This window comes from Daucus carota, chromosome 6 (genome assembly GCF_001625215.2).
Source record: "Daucus carota subsp. sativus chromosome 6, DH1 v3.0, whole genome shotgun sequence".
Lineage (NCBI taxonomy): Eukaryota > Viridiplantae > Streptophyta > Magnoliopsida > Apiales > Apiaceae > Daucus > Daucus carota.
In genome coordinates this window covers 8,992,136-9,014,414 of record NC_030386.2, presented here as the reverse complement: position 1 = coordinate 9,014,414, position 22,279 = coordinate 8,992,136, and the positions used below count along the sequence as shown (strand labels likewise).

General features: G+C 33.6%; 2 protein-coding genes and 2 long non-coding RNA genes across 6 annotated transcripts; 2 read left to right on the top strand and 2 right to left on the bottom strand.

Moving 5' to 3' along the window:
* Positions 1-1,074: 1,074 nt before the first annotated feature.
* On the top strand, positions 1,075-3,044 carry LOC108225032 (uncharacterized). Of its 3 annotated transcripts, XR_010284088.1 has the most exons (5): positions 1,075-1,237; positions 1,550-1,748; positions 1,853-2,021; positions 2,095-2,190; positions 2,765-3,044. It is a non-coding gene; the product is annotated as an uncharacterized LOC108225032 (long non-coding RNA). The 3 variants fall into 3 exon arrangements; XR_001807514.2 differs by having other exon boundaries at positions 1,076-1,237; positions 2,095-3,044; XR_001807513.2 differs by having other exon boundaries at positions 1,076-1,237; positions 1,853-3,044.
* A 4,583-nt stretch (positions 3,045-7,627) lies between these two features.
* LOC108225833 (dirigent protein 21) lies at positions 7,628-8,194 on the bottom strand. Its single transcript, XM_017400788.2, has one exon. It carries the CDS (start codon positions 8,192-8,194, stop codon positions 7,628-7,630), a length of 567 nt encoding a protein of 188 aa, XP_017256277.1.
* A 2,476-nt stretch (positions 8,195-10,670) lies between these two features.
* Positions 10,671-11,716, top strand: LOC135146992 (uncharacterized). Its single transcript, XR_010284219.1, has 2 exons — positions 10,671-11,094; positions 11,208-11,716. It is a non-coding gene; the product is annotated as an uncharacterized LOC135146992 (long non-coding RNA).
* A 5,775-nt stretch (positions 11,717-17,491) lies between these two features.
* LOC108227713 (eukaryotic translation initiation factor 4B3) lies at positions 17,492-20,534 on the bottom strand. Its single transcript, XM_017403015.1, has 2 exons — positions 19,363-20,534; positions 17,492-17,845 (listed from the first exon to the last, which is right to left on the bottom strand). Exons 1-2 carry the CDS (start codon positions 20,436-20,438, stop codon positions 17,776-17,778), a joined length of 1,146 nt encoding a protein of 381 aa, XP_017258504.1. The 5' UTR covers positions 20,439-20,534; the 3' UTR covers positions 17,492-17,775.
* Positions 20,535-22,279: the final 1,745 nt, after the last annotated feature.

The following is a 22,279-nucleotide window of genomic DNA, read 5'->3' as shown; positions in this document are numbered from 1 at the left end:
TAATTTGTATTCTGATCGTTTGACATAGAATTCAAAAATTCTTAAAGCTGAAAACGAAATCAACGATCTTCCGAGCGATTCAAATTGCACCAACATCACACAAAGCAGCAACATTACAATTGACTTTATCACATAATAGACATTGTTAGAGCATTCAATTTTTTCTTTCTCTCTTCAGTTTCTAAACTTCTATCATCATAATTAAAACTCGCCCACTTGTTGAATCGTGTCAAGATGAGATACCTATACACTTAAACATGATTACTACAGAAGATATTCATACACGTCTAAATGATGACGAAGAAATAATAAATTTAGATGACTGTGAATGGTTGCGAGAAGAAGAAATAGAGTTTGATTCAAGATTCGGTAGAAATATGATCATCAAGAAGTGATGTTCACTCTGATTTCAATAATGATTCTTATAATTAGGTACATATTTATTTTAAATTTTATATATCTAAATACTGATATATTTTAAATTCGTTTAAAACAACTCCAACCATTTGCATCTGTTAGGTAAATCTCCCTAGCTCGCAACAAAAAATAAAAACTATAGATATTCTTCTCCTATTATCCAACACCAATGATACTCTCTTGTTAGGTATAATTTTACCTATCGAATTCTGAGATGTTATATTTGTTGAATAAGAAATCGTTTTTTATGCCACGTCTTCTATCCCTCTCGTCTTCTTTGCTTGCATTCTACAATTTAATAATTATATAATATGTATATATTACTTTTAATTTTATATTTATATTTAAATAAATTTCTTTAAAATTTTTTTATTAAATTAGTAAATTTTTTTATTGTTTGCGCTACAATATAGATTTTTTATGATAAATTATAAGTTTATAAGTCCTTGTAAATCTGGAAAATATTGTTTATAAGTTTTTTATGATAAATTATTATTTGAGAATATAGCCATTAAAACTTGATAATAGTAATTATTAATAATTATAGATATCTCCTTTCGAGATAGTCTTATGTAATTATTTTTTGATTATAAATTATTTATATATTAAAAATTTCAGGCACCGCCAAATCAAAAAAAGAGCGGCTTGAGGGAAAAAAAGAGCGGCATTGTGAAAAAATGCAGCACAAAGCGCGAGTTAGGGTTTTATTTGTCAAAAACTCTCTTTCTCAAACGGCAACAAAGCTCTCTCTGGTTGGCCATTTTGCTTTTGGTATTCTGCTTGCAAAGCTCTCCTTGTTCCTAATTGGGGTTTCAATTAGGTATTGTTACCTGAATTTTAGTTTTGCTTTTGGTTTACATGTATTGTTCCTAATTGAGAAGAATGCAATATTCAGATCTGGGATTTGTTCAGTGTTAGGTGCAAGGATCCATCTTTGTTTCGAATGCTATGCTAGTTTTGTTCAGTCTAATTGCTATTGTGAGATTGTTATCCATCTTTTAATTTACACATGTTCATCTTATTTAGCTAGTGTTTTTTATAACCAGGTTGTGTACTTGTGTTTATTTCTTGATCTTCCTGATAATTTGCTACTGCCAACTCATTAATCTTTCTACTATGTTTGATGATGTAGTTCAATATCTGACCAATGGTGATGAACTTAATAAAACCTGAAGCAGGAGGCACTGGAATCAGGAGCTTGTGCAATGTGGAAAGTGATCATATTTCGATGACCAAATGTGTCAAAAGACGTCGAAGATCTCCTTCACTTGCTCAAGTTGTTGAACCACAACATAGTTAGCCACTTTTTCACGCAAACTGCTAAATTCTTGGTATGATGTCATCTAATTAATATTTATTGATAGTAATGTCCATCTTCCAAGATAAAACTTTTAGTAAGATTATCCATAAACACGGTGGTCTACTGATAATACAGAGGAAGGAATTATCACCCCAGAAAGAGGCTAGTAATTCCATTAATGCCATGGAAGCCTCAAAACCTGTATATCCAAGGCTCATAAAAACAACTATTAAACAATTGAGCATCGAGGAGACGAAAGAAATAAGAAGACGAGGATTAGCTGTTCCCACCTTGACAAGACTTGGTACATAGACTCTGTGTTGTTCATATTGTTATTAATTCTAGCAGAGACTCATATACTTTTTGTTGAGATGTAGCAAGGAATGGCTACTATTACAGTCTTGTAGCTACGGTCTGTGATGCTTTTCTTGTGGAAGAGCTGATTCGTGTAGACTGTAAAGGCCTTGAAATGGGTAATTATGCCTTGCTCTTGTATTGTACTTTTGTCTTAGTTTTATTGCCTTTATTCATATATATATAACTAATTAATTCCAGTCTCCCCCCTCCTACCCTCAGAACCATCTCTGTCGATTTTTCGGTTTGGACCCTTTTGACTTTACAACACAATGTATCTTCCTATTTTTTATCTTCTTAATTATGGTTTCTGCTTGCTGGAGTATCTCAATATGGTTTGTTATGCACCAGTTAAGTTCTGTTCTAAGTCCATTTAGACGTGTCTCTACAGTTTTGTTTCATAAAAGTTTAACTAGTTCATCATTACTTGTTTTGCTTGGATCAGGGGTTTTGATATGCATTAGAATGGTCAGGGATTGTCCTTTGATTATTGTTCCTATTTCATGTCTTTTGCTCAAGAATGTTATAATAATTGTCCTTTGATATCTAAAATACTTATAAGAGCTTGTTGTACTCTGATTAGACGATTTGAGATCACTGGTCATTTGCTTTTGCTGGCCTTGTGCAAGATTATTGTTTATGATAACTTATTTGCCAGTTGATCCTAATAAGTCATCTGTGTACTGCACTTAGCCTCCTTCTTAGGTCAGGGTGTTTAAAGAACTAGCGGAGAAGAATTCGAATGACGAAGCCGCACACAAGGGAAGGTGATCAGAATTCAAATGAGAAGTCAAGAATTTGAAGAGATGAGAAAGTAGATGGAAGAAATGAAGAGCTGACTTGCAAATTAGATATTGTGTACGAGACAAGCTAGCTTTTTTATATGTTATGTATGAAGTATGTGTGACCTATGAATTATAACCTCGGATGTTTGGATATTGCTTTTGCTTTTAATTTATGACTTTTTCTTTTATTTAATGAAGCAATTTATTTTATTAATTGTATAATATAAGGATGTCAAAAAGATTTAAATGTATCCATAAAAATAAAAAAAAATTATATTTATATCTTTACCAACCGTTTACCAACAGAATGGAATTATAAATAATTAAAATTTAACCTTTATTAGGAAGCAAAATCTGTAGGCATTCTGTTGGTAAAGTGCTTTACCAATGGAATGTCATTTTGTTGCTAAAGTTTTTTGCCAACGGAATGTTGGTTGGCAATTTTTGTTGGCACATTACCAACGGTTTAATGTCCGTTGGCAAGTTACCAACGGAATATCCGTTGGTAGATTGGATTTCTCCGAAAGTCAACAGCCTCCCAATCTGTTGTTAATCCGTTGTAATATTACCATCGGAATACATATTCCGTTGGAAAAATTTTACCAACGAGGTTTTTAGTAACAGTTTTTTCCGTTGGTAATTCGGTTGGCATTTGGTTTTAGCAATGGGATTTCATGTTTACCAACGGGAAATTCCGTTGGGAATATCGGATTTTCTTGTAGTGTTATGTGCATATATGTTTTCGTGTGTATAGGGGGCGGAGATTTGAGAGTTAGAATATGAATATGAGATTTTGGAATTAGGGGTCTTGTGACTTTTTGAGAGATTGAGAGTTGAGACCTGTGAATATGCACGTGATTCACGACCTAGTATAATATTAAATAATGACTTAAAATTGAAAATATATGTATTAAAATCCAAATCCAAATCCAAATCCAAAATATCGTGTTCGATAAAATCCATTCAAGTCGAGACGGTCGAGTATCCATTCGGATCCGATTTTAATGTCATCCCTGCCTGTGGTATTGCCTTTGTGTAGCTAAAGTAAGAAAAATAGCGAATTGCATGTTGAACTATCCGTCCATCAACTTTTAACACCGTTAGTTCTTGAAGGGTAGAATTGACTTTGCAGCGGCTTATTGTATTTTGGCGGGGGTTTGAGCTCCATTAAGAAGCTCCATTTTTACAGATCTGTTGCATGCTCTCTCTGTGCATGCTTTTAATTTTTTACCGCTTTTAATTTAAATTATAAATAATAAATTCATTGAGCATATGTTGATGTTTAAATAATTTCTTAGCATATGTAGAAATTAACAATAAAAATATTTTTTGAATTTTGTATTTTAGATACACAATAAGTAATTTATTTTATACATGCCTTATTACGTTTAACATGCGCATACAATTTTATTTGTAATTCAGTTGCTCTCGATTTAAAAAAAGCTTACAAGTATGTACTTTATTATTAATTTTTAATATATATATTTTAATCGAACAATACATACATACATACACACACAAACACACACACAGATATATATATATATATATATATATATATATATATATATATATTACTCACTTTTGTTACTTTTGGTTTGTCAATTATGGCAATAAGAAGAAAAATAAATCATAAATATAACCACATAAATTATTTTATTTTATTCAATTAAAGTAAATTTTAATAAATTTTAAAAATTATCACAAAAATTTGAAGCAAAAAATAATATGTTAAAAGTTATACGTTTTGTACGAGTTATAAATTTGTACTATTAAAATTAAAATATAAAAATTTTGATCGGTCGATCGATATTTACTTATTTAATAATTTAGTACATATTTAATTTATATATGCTTTCTTAGTTTTTATACGCACAAAATTTTTGAACAGAATTTTATTTTAATTACCACACAATTCATATAGAAATTATAAATAAAAATGTTAAAGAAAAATATTAAGCAATCAATTCAAATATACATATACAATCAATATATCAATATACTTATATAAAGGAGAAGCGAGTGGCGTGTAGGTGGCGTCTCTCAGATAGCTCCGTTCTATTTTTCTAATTTTCCGGAATTTTTGGGTGAAAGATATAAAAAAAAATTGTTTCAGATTCATTGATATGGTATATATCTTGGCATAAATTAATCTGATTCTGTTTCAGATTATTTATGGAATATAATAAATTAAAAGTATTAGTCTGATTTTATTTCAGATTATTTATGGAATATAGTAGCTTGCAAGTTTTTTAATCTGTTTCTATTTCAGATTATTTAATTATGGAAAAGAGTAGCGCACAAATTTCTCGGCACCTATAAATACCCTTATAGGTTGTAGGGTTTTGGATCATCTAAAGACAACCTACACTGTCTCTCAATATCACAGTTAAGGGTGTGCATTCGGTTCGGTTAACCGAAAACCGAACCGAATAACCAAAATAATTTCGGTTCGGTTAATCGAAATTTATATTTCGGTTCGGTTTTCGATAGCCAAATTTTCATTTTTCGGTTATCCGGTTTTTTAACCGCGGTTTCATAGAATTTCAGTTTCGGTTAACCGAAATAAATTTCGGTTTCGGTTAACCGAATGCACACCCCTAATTACAATGATATATGTTTGTTGGTGATTCTTTTATAATATTTGTTTTGGTCGTCGGACGTATTTGTTGTTGTTTGCAAGCTTACTGTCTGTTTTATTGATGTCATCAGTCAGTATAATCGTATGCTTTTTATATGCATGTAGTGGTGTATGTGTCTAAGAAGTAGTGTTTGGAAAAGTTAATGACAATGTTAGTCAAGAACATGATTACTTTTCAAAAAGAAAAACACAATTAAAATTAAGATTCGTCGTGCTTTAAATCGTTAATTACATGTAGAAACTTATTATCATTTTTTCACATATGAATTATAGTCCAATTTTGCAATTTTAAAAATTAATATTGGTATTGCATCGAGATGTTTATAATATAAAATTTATTTTATTTTATAAATATTAATTTTGAATCATTAATATAATTTTTATAAGTCGCCGCAAATTGATTTTATTCTATAAATATTAATTTTGAATCATTAATGTAATTTTTATAGGCCGCCGCACCGCGCGGATTCTCAACTAGTTTCTACTGTATGACTAGAATATACCTAACAAAAAAGAAGTTTAAAATTTGCTCTAGAGGTGGTCATAAAAAGTAAGCGAAAATTTGAATATTGGCATACTAAAAGAGAAACAATAACTAGAATTTAATATGTTGCTCCCTTTTATTTATTAACATGATTTATAAGTTCTTATTCCATCAATAAATTTATTACCTTTTAAAAAATATGCTTTATTAAAATAAATAAACTTATATATACATGTTAGGGAAAAAATTTAAATACTAAGCAAAATTTAGGATCCATTTGAAAATATTAGTCAGTGTCTATTTTTTTTAAAAAGGTGCTGGTAAAAAATATTATTGCAAAAACTGAATAATCATTATAATAGTTTTAAATTAATATAAATTTTGTTGAAGAGATTTGATATTAAATTTGTGACGTTCAAAAAGTTTTTATTTCAAAAATAGTTTTAAAATCAATTTTTTAAAAAGAATTATCAAATAAATTTTTATCAATTTTTTTATAAAATTATTTAATAGAAAGAGTAATATAATAATTCTAATAAGAGTATCTCGAATGATGCTCTTAAGGGGTCGTTTGGTTCAAGGTGTTTAGGTATCATGTATGAGTTTTCTTCATTCTAAACCCGTACCTGGTGTTTGGTCAGGAAAAAATCATTTTCTCAAACCCATAATGTATGAGATTCTCATACCCAAGTAGGGAGGTGGGTTTTAGGTATGAGTATGGGGAATGAAAGTTTTTTTTGTCATCTATATTTATACATTACATATATATATATATTTTTGATACAAGACTAAATCAACAACTCAAAGATACATAAAAATATTAATTAAAATAATATTTTAAATTTATTAAAATTATTATTTAAAAATATTTAAAATAAAAAATGTTTATTCCGTCAAACAACCAAACACATGATATCAAAAATGATACCTCAACCTCATACCATGCTAACCCAATTCCTCATTCCAACCCCATACCGACTCTCGAATCAAACGACCCCTAAGTCATTCTTTAAAAAATAATATATACTCCTACTAACATTGATTATCGTGACAACTCCAACCCTACTCTTTATTCATATTTTATTATTATTTGAAAAAAAATTGGAGAGAGCGACATGAATAGAAATAGAAGAAAGTGATTATTTTATGGAAAATGCTTGATGCACGTAATTGTGTACAAAAACATGTACAAAATGACATATGGTGGATTTTAATTGGATGGTCCCCCTGCATTTACACCAACAACCCCAATCAAAACCCACCACATTATTTGTCACGTCATTATGTACAAATTTTATGTACACAATTATGTGCACCTAGAACTACTCTTATTTTATTAAATGAAAATAAGTTAAAAACACGGGATGCTCTTTAAGATGGAGAAGAGAGAAGAAGCTCTTTACTACTATAAACTCATTGCAGTTCTAATTTTTCATGTCCTCATAAATTTTGAAATTAAGAGCTTGTTTGAGAAGCACATCGGAGACATATACACATTGCAGACGTAAATAAAACAAGCAAATTGTAAACTTGAAAACACTGCAGGTACACCAGCACACACTTTGCACTGTTTTTCTTAGTTCAGCATGCTTTCTGCTATTTATCTAAGTTTAGGTAGACAAAGTACACAAACTTGCCATTACATCCTAATAATGTTGAACTATAACATTGTACTCGACAGTAGCATTCCCACCGGGAACATCAAAATAAATGTATGTCAACATAGCAATACCTCGTGCCAGGCGGAACACTCCGGTTCCGCCTACCACGGGCATTTCACGGTGCTGATGCATCGTCGGATTGCTCCCTAAAACACTTAATGTGCTGCCATTGTACTTGTCATTTGTAAATACCAATGTCATAGCACAAAGTAGACTGAACTCACTAAACGAAGCCGAGGCGTATAAGCCTTGGACACGTCCCACTGGTTTCGAAGTAAACTCAGGTCCTTCTGTCAAAGGATCGTCCATTATGGCAGAGTAACCGAACAAGGTTGGTGAAGTTGCAGTGCTATTGGCTGACGCTACTTGTATTGAAGTGTGCTCGCGTAAATCGTGAAAATAGAAGTGAAGTTTAGTCACCTTGAGCTCCTCTGTTTTCTGTGCTTGAAACCAGTTTTCCATTTCTTGAGGACTCTGGATCACGCTAGACAAAACTAACAGACTCAGCTCTCCTATAAAATAAAGGATCAGAGATAGAGTTAACTTTCCCATTTCTAGAATTTCTGCTTTTCTTAGTTGGTGTTAATCAAGACAGTACTTATAAGGACACAAGCGTGAGCTTGAACGAGCCTCTCGAGTTGGATTCTATTAGGATGAAGACATATGAATGGTGTTATTAAACTTTCGTTTTCCCAAATAATGCATTCATTTCTAAGTAACAAAGTGAGGGACTGAGACTCTGAGAGGGACACATCAGAGCAGGCCAAAGATGTGAGATGATAAGCACGCATGTTATGTCCTGTTTATTGTTTTATGTTCACTTCCCTTATATTAAGATCTGAGGCTTGTATGATGTTCTCTTTTGTATATGTATATGTACCTGGTATTTATGAATTTTTAGGTACTAATCCTTTCTCAAATTTTCTGAAACCTTCAAGTTATCGGGGTCTATTAGAGCAGTTAATGGAAATAGTAACTCAGTAACTTGAGGCCAAGCGTTTCTTAGATAAAGATGAACTCAACTTGAATGCACTTTAGCTGGCTAAACAACTAGAATAATTTTAGTTGCTTCCATGACTCTATACCACTGCAAATATGTTTAACTTCAGTTGAAGGAATGTAATGACCTAATAGAATGTTTCGAAAGATGTTAAATAATTCCTACAATGGAGTAAAATATCAGATTGGGTGGATAAAATTTTATTAATCAATAACCATACAAATTCAGCTCATTGCATTCAACAGGTCTGATAATTTCCATTAATCTGGTGGGCTAATTTCACTCAATTTGATCTAAACATTCACAAGTTCAATGGACCATTACTAGTACTAATCTCCTCCACCTCAAATTTCTCTGCATGCACAGTTCTCAACTCGCCCGCTATATATATAAGGGTTTGTCTAGTGTGTGCCCATGAGCACATGCTAAGCACGAAAACTCAAAAATTTGGTGGGTTTTCATTGGTGTGGTTGGTGTGAATGCAGAGGGGCCATCATTATTAAAGGAGTGTAAGCCAATCAAAACATAGAAAAACTATCAAATTTTGTGCTTATTGTGTGCCCATGGGCACACACTAGAAAAACCGTAAATATAAAGGCTCATTCTTTATGGTTCTTTCACACTTGCCATTCCAATGTGCTCAATAATGCCTCCAGATTCGATTAAGGAGTCAAGTCAAACATAGAAGATCTCTTGAGAATAAAACACAGATCAAACAAAACAAGCCTGAGGTTTACTGTAAGTATCTGGACTTATCTGCTTTCACAAGCTTTAGGAACCTAACAACCACGCAAAGGATATGCATGTCTTAGCCATAAAACATAGGGGAGAGCGGATCCGGTTTCGGTGCGGTTTTTGGATAAAACCGCAACCGGAACCGCATGTCCTCGGTTTTAAAAATCAAAAACCTCAACCGCAACCTCATCGGCGGTTTCGGATTCGGTTTCAAAACTTCGGATTCGGTTTCTATCGGTTCGGTTTCGGTTAAAAAACCGCATGAAAAAAAAAAATTATACGTGTAGCACCCATTTTTCATTGAAGTAATTGCTTAATTTTCAGCTCTTTGCAAAATTCTGATACTAACGTCCAAGACAATATGCTTATAGATGTAGTATATGTGGTCTCTGGAATTGCAGATGTGTTTCTGGACAAGTAAAATGTGTAAAGAGAAAAAAACAAACAGAAGCAATTTACATGGATGTAAGATTTAATAACCTTGATTATGATTTACACTGCTTCACATTAAATAACATTATCATAACGAAAATATAAATAAAAACTGAATCATATAAATTAACTTAATGACATCATGCTTATAATAACTAAATATTTGTTTGTACTTTATATTCTCTTAGATCATACTTATATATGTTTAAACTTATGAGATTTATACTCGGTGTTCCACTACTATTACACTACTCTACCACATATAGTTAACATGTTATTTGATAACTAGTAACTATGAGATATTAATTTAGTCTATATATTTTTCTTATAAAATTAAATAAATAAATAATAATATTATTTTTTAATAATCGGTTCGGTTCGGATTATTTCGGTTCGGTTTTCACTTAAAACCGGAACCGCATCCATTAGAATCGGTTCGGTTTTATAATTTTCGGTTTCGGATCGGTTCGGTTTTAGTCGGTTTTTACCGGTTTCGGGTTCGGTTTCGGTTTGAGTTCGGTTTTTTGCTCACCCCTAATAAAACACCACAAGCAACAAACACACGTTCGTTCACAGCGTCTACATCAGACACCTAACATATAAATTGACTAATAAAGTAATACATACTGAGACACTATTACACTGGCATGACTTGTTGGGTTCCAATTGTTCTCATTGTTTATGTTATAGTCTTTTGCACGTCGTGGTATGTAATCCGACTCCCTTTAAACCCTAAAAGCCCATCTGGCAATCGGTCTTTTCCTAGACCCAAATTACATAATCCACCTCTCTTATTCTTAAGCCTATCCTATCTAAAAGCCCATCTGGTTATCAGTCTTTTCCTAGACCCAAATTAGATAAACCACCTCTCTTATTTGTTAAGCCTATCCTGTATATCCTATCTATTTCTTCTTGGCCGATTATTACCCACCATTATAACCTGAAGCTGTAGTCCCACTTGTCGGGTTCGGGCATGCTAAGTAATTAAGGCATAATTCTACAGATATCTTCGTGGGTGTTTGGGAATATAACTTATGGGCTTAAAAGCGTAGAAGCTCAATTCCACTTTTTATACGTCCATTTGGCAAATGTTATGAAGCGCTTAATTAAACGAATAGAAGCTCGGAAAAAAAAGCTACGTAACGTAGCTTCTTTTTAGACTCAACTTCTGCTTCTTTTTAATAGAAAACGAGCTAGCAGATCTCTTTTTCAACGGTGACAACAGCGCTATTCCCCCATATCTCTTCTTCTCGTAGCTGCTTTTTAATTAACAAAATCACTGGTGGTAATCGATTTAAACCTCTAGCTCTCCTTCTCATCCGTTAACGGTAATGAATTTCTAACATATATATGTAACTAGCTTCAATTCTGGACATGTTTATATGTATATATTTGTAGATGTCGGGATCGTTTAAGTGGACGGAAGAAATTCACACACTCTTTGTTGAGCTATGCGCCAGTGAGGTAGTTAAGGAGAATCGGGTTGGGACTACGCTAAACAAGGAAAGCGGGACCAATGTTCAGCAAGGACTCCCACACACAAATGAATGTGTTGTTTGTTCATAAACAAATGAAGAATCACTAGGAGAAAATGAAAGGGGATTTTCTGATTTTCAAGAAATTGAAATTTGGTGAAAGTGGCCTTGGATGGATTGAGATGAAGAAGACAATTGAAGCACCTTAATCATGGTGGACGCATGCTATACAAGTTTTTAATTGATCTATAAACTTCGTAATTGGTATCCCATTGATTGTTTTTATTTTGAAATTCTATATGTCGCTGGTATAGTTAATCAATTGGGGCGTGAGAGTATAGGGTCTGTTACTTGCATATTTGGACTTAAGGCTACAAACGATTACTTGATGATGATGATTTTTAGTATAAATGAAAGTTAATTTTGTGTGTTGGTTGGGTGTTTTGTTGTGATTTTAGCTGGGTGGATTAGTTTTACGGGCTTTATAAAGATGCTAGGAATTATGATTAATGTATTTGATATTACTAGACCAAGTTATGGTTTACGTGGAATCACATCACATTCACATATGTGGTGCCTATGTATATGATTATCTATCTGTTGTCTCTTCCTTGCATTGTGCTTATGGTTTAATTAATATTTGTCATGCTTATGCCATGTTCTTGCGTCTGTTTACGAATTTTTGAGGTTCTTCTCTTCTTCTTATATATTGCTTATGAAAGATCTAACTGAGTAGAAATGTTAAGAATAGATTTTAGAGGTTTCTAACCCTGCTAGAACTGAAAATCGTTGACATACCATCTATGCTTGGTTGGAGGGAAAAAAAGAAGGAAACTCTTGGGGGTATTAGAGTTGACTTCTGTTGGTCATATAAGAAAACTCAGACTTATTAATAGTTTATAAATGGCTAGTCTAGTTGATTACTTAGTTGGTGCCTTTGCTTACTTGTGAGAGTTTAAAATTAGGAACTGGAGTGTTTGGTGCATTTCTGATGCGGCTATGCATAGAGCATAAGAATAGAGTAAAGCATCAATAATGAACATAAGAGCATCTCCAAGGGGCTCTCTAAATGAGCTCTTAACTTCAAATTTAAAGAGCAATGCAAGAATTAGAGCTCCAATAGGCTCCTAGAAGCTCTTTAAAAAGTTAAGAGCTTAACATCTCTCCTCTTTTTTAAAGAGCATGTAAGAGCTCTTAACTTCTTTTTCATGAATATAATATTGGTTTCCCTCCAACTTTACTCCCAACAATTCTCTCTTTTTACTTTTCACTATCTCTTATATGAATAAAATATGAATAAGGAGCAAGTATAAAGGGGAGCATTGGAGTTGAAATCTTTTTCAACGTCTTAACTCACTGGGAGCCAAATATTATATTATATTTTGAAGAGTGACTTAAGAGCACCATTGGAGATGCTCTAAGAATAGAATAATGAGCATCAATATAGATCGAACTTGACAAGATGTATCTGATACCCTTATAACGCCTATCTCGCTTTCATTTCAGGGATGTTGTGTTGGATTCATATTTATGTAGAGACTGCCAAAAACGGTGTTAATTTGTTAGATATGTGTTTGTATAGTACGTTTAAGGCTTTCTAGAATAAAAAGTTGGAAGGATTATATGTAATGGTTATTATTAAAATCCAAATCCAATCGAGTTCTACATATGAAATTCAAATCCAAATTCACGAATTTCGGACCGGGTTCAGGGGTTTATCCAAAACCCGAATTCCCATAAATAAGTAGTATTATAATAATTTTATCTTTGATTTTCTCACACATGAATTTCATTTAATTTTTATTTAAACTAAATTAATAATAAAGTATTACACATTAATAAAATCTTAAACCGTATTTAATAATTTTTAAAACAAAATCATCATTATATGAAGTCTAAAATTTTAAATTAATTCATTAATTAAATAAAAAATGACACCATCACTCAAAAATATACACATTTGCACTTATCTATATATTTATAAACAAAATTAAGTATATATATCATGGGTAGCACTCTATAGCATGCCTTCTTATATGGAATTACGTAGCACACCATTATAAATAAATACATAATATATATTCTATTATATTTTTTATAAAATATAATTGCAAATTTTGATTATTAAACCGAAAACGAAGTTATACAATTTTTTTATTCCAAAGATCATCTAAAATTATGCAATTTCTCAACATGATTCTATAACAGAATAATAATCATCCAGAATTATTCTGTTGTAGAATCAGTTTCGAAAATATACTTTTTTTAATCAAATTTTAAGAGTTAAATTACTTAAAATAGATTTATTTTATAGTATACTATATTAGAATCATGTTTTATATGTACTCTATAACAGAATTTATAATAAAATTGATGATTTATAGTGGCGCACTATATATAGGCCAACATTCCAGAGAGGGACTCCTTATATGGAGTTACATAGTGCGCCACTATAAATCATCAATTTTATTATAAATTCTGTTATAGAATACATATAAAACTTGATTCTAATACAGAATACTATAAAATAAATCTATTTTAAGTAATTTAACACTTAAAATTTGATCAAAAAAAGTATATTTTCGAAACTGATTCTACAACAGAATAATTCTGGATGATTATTATTCTGTTATAGAATCATGTTGAGATATTGCATAATTTTAGATGATCTTTGGACTAAAAAAATTGTATAACTTCGTTTTCGGTTTAATAATCAAAATTTGCAATTATATTTCATAAAAAATATAATAGAATATATATTATTAATACATTTATAATGGTGTGCTATGTAACTCCATATAAGAGGGTATGCTATGGAGTGCTACCCTATATATATATATATATATATATATATATATATATATATATATATATATATATATATATATATATATATATATATATATATCATGGCTCAACGAATTATTAATAATATATAGAGTTAATTGTAATTGGCACCCTTTTGATTTAAGCTTATTGCACATTGCATCTAATAGTTTTGGAAATTACACTTTGCAGCCCTAGACTTTTAACCGCGCTACAGTTAATACCCCTCAAGCTTGTTTCCGTCAAATCTTGACCATTAACGTTAGTCAAAGGAGAGCATTAAGTCATTTTACACACAAAAATCCCTCCTGTCGTTACCCCTCCCTTATTACACCAAAGCTTAAACCTAAAACCCGATTACTTGCCTGAGACCAGACTCCATAATACAAATGTGATGCTGCTTGAAACAGATGGTGATGTCGAACATTTTGATGCAATGTTAGTTTCTTATTCTCATATTTGCACATTGTATGTCAATGTTACAAATCTAAGCTTCCAAGAGTTTCAAGACTTCTCTTTGTTTGAATTTGATGAGAGAGAGAGATGGGTTGGTGAAATGAGGGAGGAGGTGGAAAAATCTGAACCTAAGGATGCAGATGGTGCTAGTGAGAAGAAGGATGCAGATGAGCCAAATTCCTTCATTGCTGATACCTCAAATTTGGACTCCACTGAAAGTGAAGCACCCCCAGTTGCCAAAAAAAGAAAAAGAAGAATACCCCCACCTAATCCTCCATACAGAACAAGAAAGAAGGGGAGGTATTTAATGTTAAGAGTAAGCATTTTATAACCCTGTCAACTGACTTTTGTTTTTTAACTGCTTATCATGTTTTGTGAACTGCTTATCAAGTGTTTTAACTGTTTATCATGTTCATGTTTCACAAGGTTTGTCTAAGAATACACAAGAGACACATGTGGTTATAGAGGAAGATCCTGTGGAGAGTGACAAAGTTAATATTCAAGAAAATGGTAGGAATGGTGAGCCTGTGGGACAATGATGTATTTGAATGATTTTCTTCGGCAACATATCTATGGAAATATTCAGTTATTGAACTATTGTCAACAGACTTCTTTTCATTCATGTTATTAAACATAGCAGCAAATCATTTAACAATATCAGTCTATTATTATCACATCCCTTCAACATCAACCTTGTTACATATCATATAGGAAATAAGTGCAGCAAGAATGAGGAGGGAAAAGCTCCAGGAACAATGGTAGCTTCCATGTTTCTTCAGAGCATTTTTGGCCAGTTTTGCTTCCAACTCCATCTTCTCTTCTTCAAGCTTGTTAATTCTTCGAAGTAGACCTGGGATGATAACTTGAGCTCTACTGCAAACAGGTTCCTCCAACCATCGGACGACTTGTTGCACCTACGATCAACACATGTCGCAAAACGCCTCCTCGGATTCGCTTGAGTCCACGATGTTTGTTGGATCACAACGTTGCCGCATAAACATTTCTCTCCCATTGTTTCAAGCTGTGCTAATGAAATGGAGGTGAAGAGGAAGAAGATAGAAGAGCATCTGCTGTTTAATACACTGAAAAAGATACATACAGGCATCATATATAGGATAAAACTGATAGATAGCCGTTGCAACGCCCTTGGACAATTATGCCCATGCAAAAGTTAACGTTAACAGTAGAAGATGACGGAGAGGGTGCTAACTGTAGCGCAGTTAAAAGTCTGAGGCTGCAAAGTGTATTTTCCAAAACTATTAGGTGAAATGTGCAATAAGTTTAAACCAAAGGGGTGCCAATTGCAATTAACTATGTAATATATAATATATTATTTGGTTTTTTTTGTTTCGGTTTTGGATCGGGTTCAAATCGGATTTGGATTTCGGGTCGGGTTTCGATACGGAATATCTAATATACAAATCCAAATCCAAACTCGTTCGAGTCTAAAAATCAAATCCATATCCAAAATATCGGGTTCAGTAAAATTCATTCCGGTAGAAACGTTCGGGTATTCATTTGGATCGGACTATTCTGTCATCCCTAATCTTCAATGAACTTTGTTTAGCTCTATTCTTATATTTAATATATATTGGTTAACCAAAAAAAACATTTTAAAATATGACACAAATGGAAAAGACCGATACTTACAAATATAAATATAGTTATTTATAAGCAAATTGTTTCACAATATTCTTTCACTTAAGCAAGAGAAATCCTCGAAAAAGCACGACAAACCGGCAACTTTGGATTCCAGAGCGAGGAACGCACAAGGGCCTGGATCGCAATTTGTCATTTGCGAAAAATAAGTATGAGCAAATGCCAAATGGACAAGAATACTACTAGCAATAATCGTGTGTGGACGGTTCACGTGTGCTGTCTGCTATGTACAACACTGATTACTGATTTCACAACAAAAATATCACCTTCGCAGATTGTGCATAGATCATCGGTAAAAATGTTACTCCCTCCGTCCCATTTTGTATGAGCTGGTTTCACTTTCACGGAGATTAAGGAAAAGGTAGTAAATGTAGTTGAAAAATGAGTAAAGTGGTGGGACCTATCAATATTTAATAATAGATTTGAGATAGCGGAGGAATAAAATAGTAAGTATTATAGGCTCATTCTTTTTGGGACATCCCAAAACGAAAATGAGGTCACATAAAATGAGACGGAGAGAGTATAAGATAAATTATATGCCCAAACAAACACAAACACAAACAAGCAATACAAGCCTGAATAACACTTGAGAAAGAGACGAGAATTTTGTGTGGAAACCCACTGTGACCTTAGTCCACTTAAACTTCCAGTATCACAAACAAGTGTTAATAATGGGATTACAACCATCTTCTCTGGGTAACTCGCTCCTCGATGTACAAAGTAATACTCGTGGACTCACCAAGTAGAGCTGGCTTAATAGTATACTGCAGATATGACAACCAAGAGCCTAAAACTCCTTGCTTCTTTCCCTTGCTGCTGCTATGAACCAACTCATACCTTATTTCTGTTATTGTTTTCTTTTCATCACAATTCAGATAGATATGGCAGAGGTTTAGGATACACGATGTTAAGCTCTGGATCTGGCAGAGCTGTATTGCATCACAGCTCTTCATTACTTGAACAAATCACACAGCGCTTCAACGGGAAGCATGTTGCATTTGAACAAGTTGGGGATGGGATGGAGTTGGTCAATGTTATAGAAAAGGGTGGATCAGCAAATCAAAGGACTACGACTACACTAGTGACTGTTGTTAATTGTGAGCAGTTATATCATCATCATTTGTCAAAGACTCCACAACCAACTATATTATGGTCTATTAGAAGCTGATTTGTGTTTCATGTTCGTGAATGAGTTCTATACTTCTAAGTTTTAGCAGTATGTCTTGTTTCATGAATTATATCAACATTCGCACTCCGATCTGAATGTATAAAGAAAAATATAGAGGTATACTCTCCTCAAAATAATATAAAACCAAACTCACCAGTGTTTACTTTCGGAACAAAATTTATATGAAAATAGCAATAACAATAGGAAATATGTTAATCAAAAATATATATAACTTAAAACAGCTACAAATCTACTCCATGTCTATCAAAAATGTTCATATAGCACCTCCATATGTCAAAATAGTAGCACCAAGGGATGAGAGACATCGTTCATTCCGCACATAATCCCTTCCCAGACCATTATAATTCCTATGCACTGAAGTTCAGGCACAGATCTCTGAATTACTGGTTTCTTCAGCATGCCCATTCTCACCACGATCAGTGTTCTCAGCACTACAAACATATTTCCAATAGAAAACACGATCAATCTAAATAATCCTTTGGAGGGTTTAAAATCATACAAAGAAAAAATGATAAATTTCAAACAGGCATGAAAAACAATATCTCAGAAAGATCATGATATTGATGCTGCCAAAGATAAACTTGTTGCTCCGTCCTCTGAGCAAGCAAGAGAATACAATCATCGCACGAACAAAAAAAAGAGGGCCATTTACATACTTATATTTGCAAATAGAATCCACACATACTCGTCCCTAGTCCAAGTTTTTGGGGGGGGGGCACAAATACAACAGAATGAAAGCTATAACAAAGGATAGAAGATATAAGTACATCAAATCATACTTCTCATCACAGCTCAAAATTTCTAGATCATCAAATACCAAACCTATGATGCTCACATCAAATAACTTAAAGAGTGACAATTCAAGGGCAAAAAGAGTAAAATGAGTACAATGCTTACGTAATTAGTGTGAAGAGGTAAAGTTTAAAGTTCTCAAACATCACACAAGTCACGTAAATTTATATGTAAATACATGTAATGTATATCATCTCACTATATGAGTTGCAAAGACTAAAAAATAAGGTACATTGGTACATTGGTGAAGAAGGCATCGGTATAAGAACAGCTACTGGTAATAGACTGTCTTAATGTTCACAGAGCCAATCCGTATTTCCAATAATAAATGGTCTACAGTGAGTCTTGCACTCTTGCCGCATAAGATAACTGTTAACTTCTAGCAGTAGACTACTTATAATTAGGGAGCTACAGTCAATGAGATAAAGCATGTGAAATATACTAGACAATACAAATTAGAAAGTAACGAAGAGACAAACAACCAAAACCAATATTCGAAGCTTGGAACTTTTCTCTCATCTGAAATATGTATGACTATGCACACAACTAACAATTTATCTTGTTCCATCATTCAGGTTGCATACCAAAACCTTGAGTCATAACTATTGTATCGTAACCATTGGCATGTAATTTATAAGTCTAATTTGTTCCAAGGCGGACTGACTTTAGTTGGCGTTTGCTTCTTTGGCTGAGCCTATAGGTTGGTTAATAGATTGGTCAGTTGGTAAACTTAGAACTAGCAACTCAAAACCGACATTTTTAACTGAAACTAAAAAAAGTTGGATGTGAGGCTTTCTTTAAAAAAATCATAACTACAGGCACATTAATCTTTGATTAATTTTACCTCTGAAGTGTACACCAAACATGACATACTTTAAAGACTTTCAAGTGTTAAAGGTTCCACCTCATCAATCATATAAGAGCATCACAAAACTGAATTCAGATAAACTATGATGTCTAGCTTAAGTGCAAAACAATTTAAATGGACACCTATTATATCCTACCAGCAAAAAAAAAAAAAAAACTGTACCATTATCTCCCAAAACGATAACATACTTATACACATGCACTTAAAATGTTTTCAAACAAGAACTGTTACTCTTCTCAAGTTGATTACACTAAAATTATATAAACTTAAAAGATGCAATTGACCAACCTCTGCGGACGAACATCCACATCAACAAGCTTCCTCCAGCTCCTCTCAGACCTATCACCATTTCCACCACTCTGCCCGTTCCCACTACCAAAACTTCTCTTCCCAAAACCAGGTCCATCACTTATTGCCTCCTTTTCCTTTAACTTTAAAGACTCCAACTTTTCATCAACCTCCTTCCAATCCTGACCCTTTTCCTTCAAGACCTCCTCCCTAGGCCTAGCATCACCAAAAGGATTCGACCCTTTTGGCTTAACAACACTGCCATTCTGCGCCTCCTCACCAATGGGCATCTTCCTCGGCTGCAAATTAAGCTTAGGCCTAACACTCCCCACATCCTCCCTCTTCTTCCCCCAACTCTCATCTCTCTCAAACCCACCCCCTCTCCTCTCCCTTAAACTATCAAAAGCACCAAACTTTCTCCCTTCCTCTTCCTTCTTCTTCCCCCAATTATCAGAATCGGCCCCACCACTCAACTCAAACCCAATCTTTTGCCTCTCATACTTCCTCTCAGACGGAACATAACTCTTGTTAGCCCCCCAATTATCCGACTCATCCGCCTTACTCTGGGAATTCTCGAAAAATCCACCTCTCTCCCTCCTCTCAAAGCCACCAGCACCGCTGCCCTTCTTGGCAGCACCCCAATTATCAGTTTCATCAGCCCTCGAAGACGTGAACTCCTTAGTCTCCCTATCTCGAAAACCCCCAGACCTCCTGGGCTCATTCCTATCTCCTCCCCTCTCGGGCCCCCAGGATCTAAACCCTTTATTCCTCTCCAACTCCTCAGCACTCCTCTCACGAGGGCCTTTGGGTAAATTCAACACATCCACATCTTTCGATTCACGAAACTTACTCGCATCGTAAGTCGAAAACTCAGCCAAATTCATCGTCTGTGGCTTCTTCTTCTTCGCCTTGGTCGTCGCCACCGCCGCTAACGACGGGAAATCAGCCAGCGGCGCCGCGACGGCGGCGGATTCATCTGCCTTGTGTTGTTGGATGAGTTCTTGCTCGTTTTCCTCCGCATCCAAAGCCCATGATTTGGGCTTGTTTCCCCAAGGACTAGTCACTGTTGCAGCCATGATTACGCTTTCTCTCTCTACAAATCTCTCTTCTTTCTCTCTCTCTCTCTACAAAAGCTCGATGTTATAAAGTGAACAAGATAGGTTTTGGTTTCGGGGTGTGCTAGCGTTTATTAGAAGCACAGATTGGACATCGGACGGCTGTGATTGTGTTTTCTCATGGACTTTCCTATTCGGATTCTCATTCGGATCCTCTGTTATATATATATTTGTTTATTTATCTGTAAGGTTTTTTATTTACTAATTAATTTTAATAGCATACAACTTTCACGTCATCAAGTTTCCCCTTTATTTTTTTATCATAGATAGTCAAGATAAATAACACTTATCTATGATATAATAAAAAGTCGGAATCGGAATTAGTCGGTGAAGCGTCATTCAAGAATAAATCGATAATTGAAAATTAATCAAAACTAATTAAATTATATAAAAATACTAGATTGTACTTCTTATAAAGTCGAAATAAAAATAAATTTATATATTACAAAAAATATTTTATTATTAATGATGATCATGAAGAAAATAAGACGTATTATAAGCGGTGGGTTAAGTCTAATGAGATGTTGTGATGTTACACATTCTGGCATCTACATCGAGTGTTTTGCAACATTTGCATTAGCATATGCCTATTGCTTAGGGGGATCGCGGCGCGGGCGGTGCGGTTTTTGGCTAAAATCGCAAACCAAACCGCATATGCGGTTTTGCCAATTTCTCAAACCGCAACCGCACCACGAAAAGTTAAAACCACATAAACCAAACCACGAAAAAGCGGTGCGGTTGCGGTGCGGTTTATGCGGTTTATTCATTCAAATAATTTGTTAAAATTAAATTATAAAATTACGTTTTGTAGGTGAAAAGGTTTGTCCATTATTATAAATTTATCACTACAAGTAATTATTATTATTTTACGTGGATACATAGCAAGCTAGGACTTTAGATATAGAGATGGAACTTGTTTAATTATTTCAGTGATGGGAATTAAAACTGATGATGATTAGTTAGATATATCAGAAGGATTACGATTGTGTTTGTCAGACTCATGAACATTTGTCAGACTCATGAACATACCAGGATCTGTGTTACTGGTTCATCTCAGTTAGCACTGCTAACAAAACTCTTTTGGTGTGGTGGCTTTTTTTAGAGTGTTAGAAATTTGTCTAATTGTATTGCATAAATGTGATTTCCACCGGAGAAAGACATAAATGTATTGCTGTTGAAATATGATTCATAACCTCCACACTGCTTTAATTAGGTGAATGTAGTTGCTAGTAATCTCAAGGCCATTGACAATTTCAATTTAAGATGAGCTGGCTTGATACATAAGGTGAAATAATAACATAAAAATACATATATACTATAATATCTATATATATAATTTTTTATATATTATATTAAATGCGGTGCGGTGCAGTTTTAACCGCGTTTTGTAAAATTAAAACTGCAATCCGCACCGCACCTTGCGGTTTGATAAAATTTCAAACCGCAACCGCACCACAAAAATTAAAAACCACGTATCGCGGTGCGGTTTGGTGCGGTGTGGGCGGTTTTGCGGTTTATGCGGTTTGATCATCACCCCTAATATTGCTTCATATATGCTCTTCAATCTTTGTAAATTTTTTGGAGATCAGAATAGGTCTGCAAGGTAAGTAGCAATGAAGGTTTTAATAAATACTCAGATGGCTTAAGGACACCTATAAAAAATTATGTTCTCAAGATAATGTCAGATCTGAAAGAGATGGAGACCGTTGGTATTTATATTGATGGCGGAAATATTTTTATGCATTTTCTTTTGTTAGTAATTTATGAATGACATACAGATTATATAATTTATTAAACATGTC

What these genes read in the sequence shown, in the direction of transcription:
- LOC108225833 (XM_017400788.2), bottom strand. Translation starts at nt 8,194, where the DNA reads ATGGGAAAGTTAACTCTATCTCTGATCCTTTATTTTATAGGAGAGCTG.
- LOC108227713 (XM_017403015.1), bottom strand. Translation starts at nt 20,438, where the DNA reads ATGGCTGCAACAGTGACTAGTCCTTGGGGAAACAAGCCCAAATCATGG. An exon ending in GTGGATGTTCGTCCGCAGAG is followed by an intron (nt 17,846 to 19,362) that starts GTTGGTCAATTG and finishes ATATGTTTGTAG; the next exon opens with TGCTGAGAACACTGATCGTG.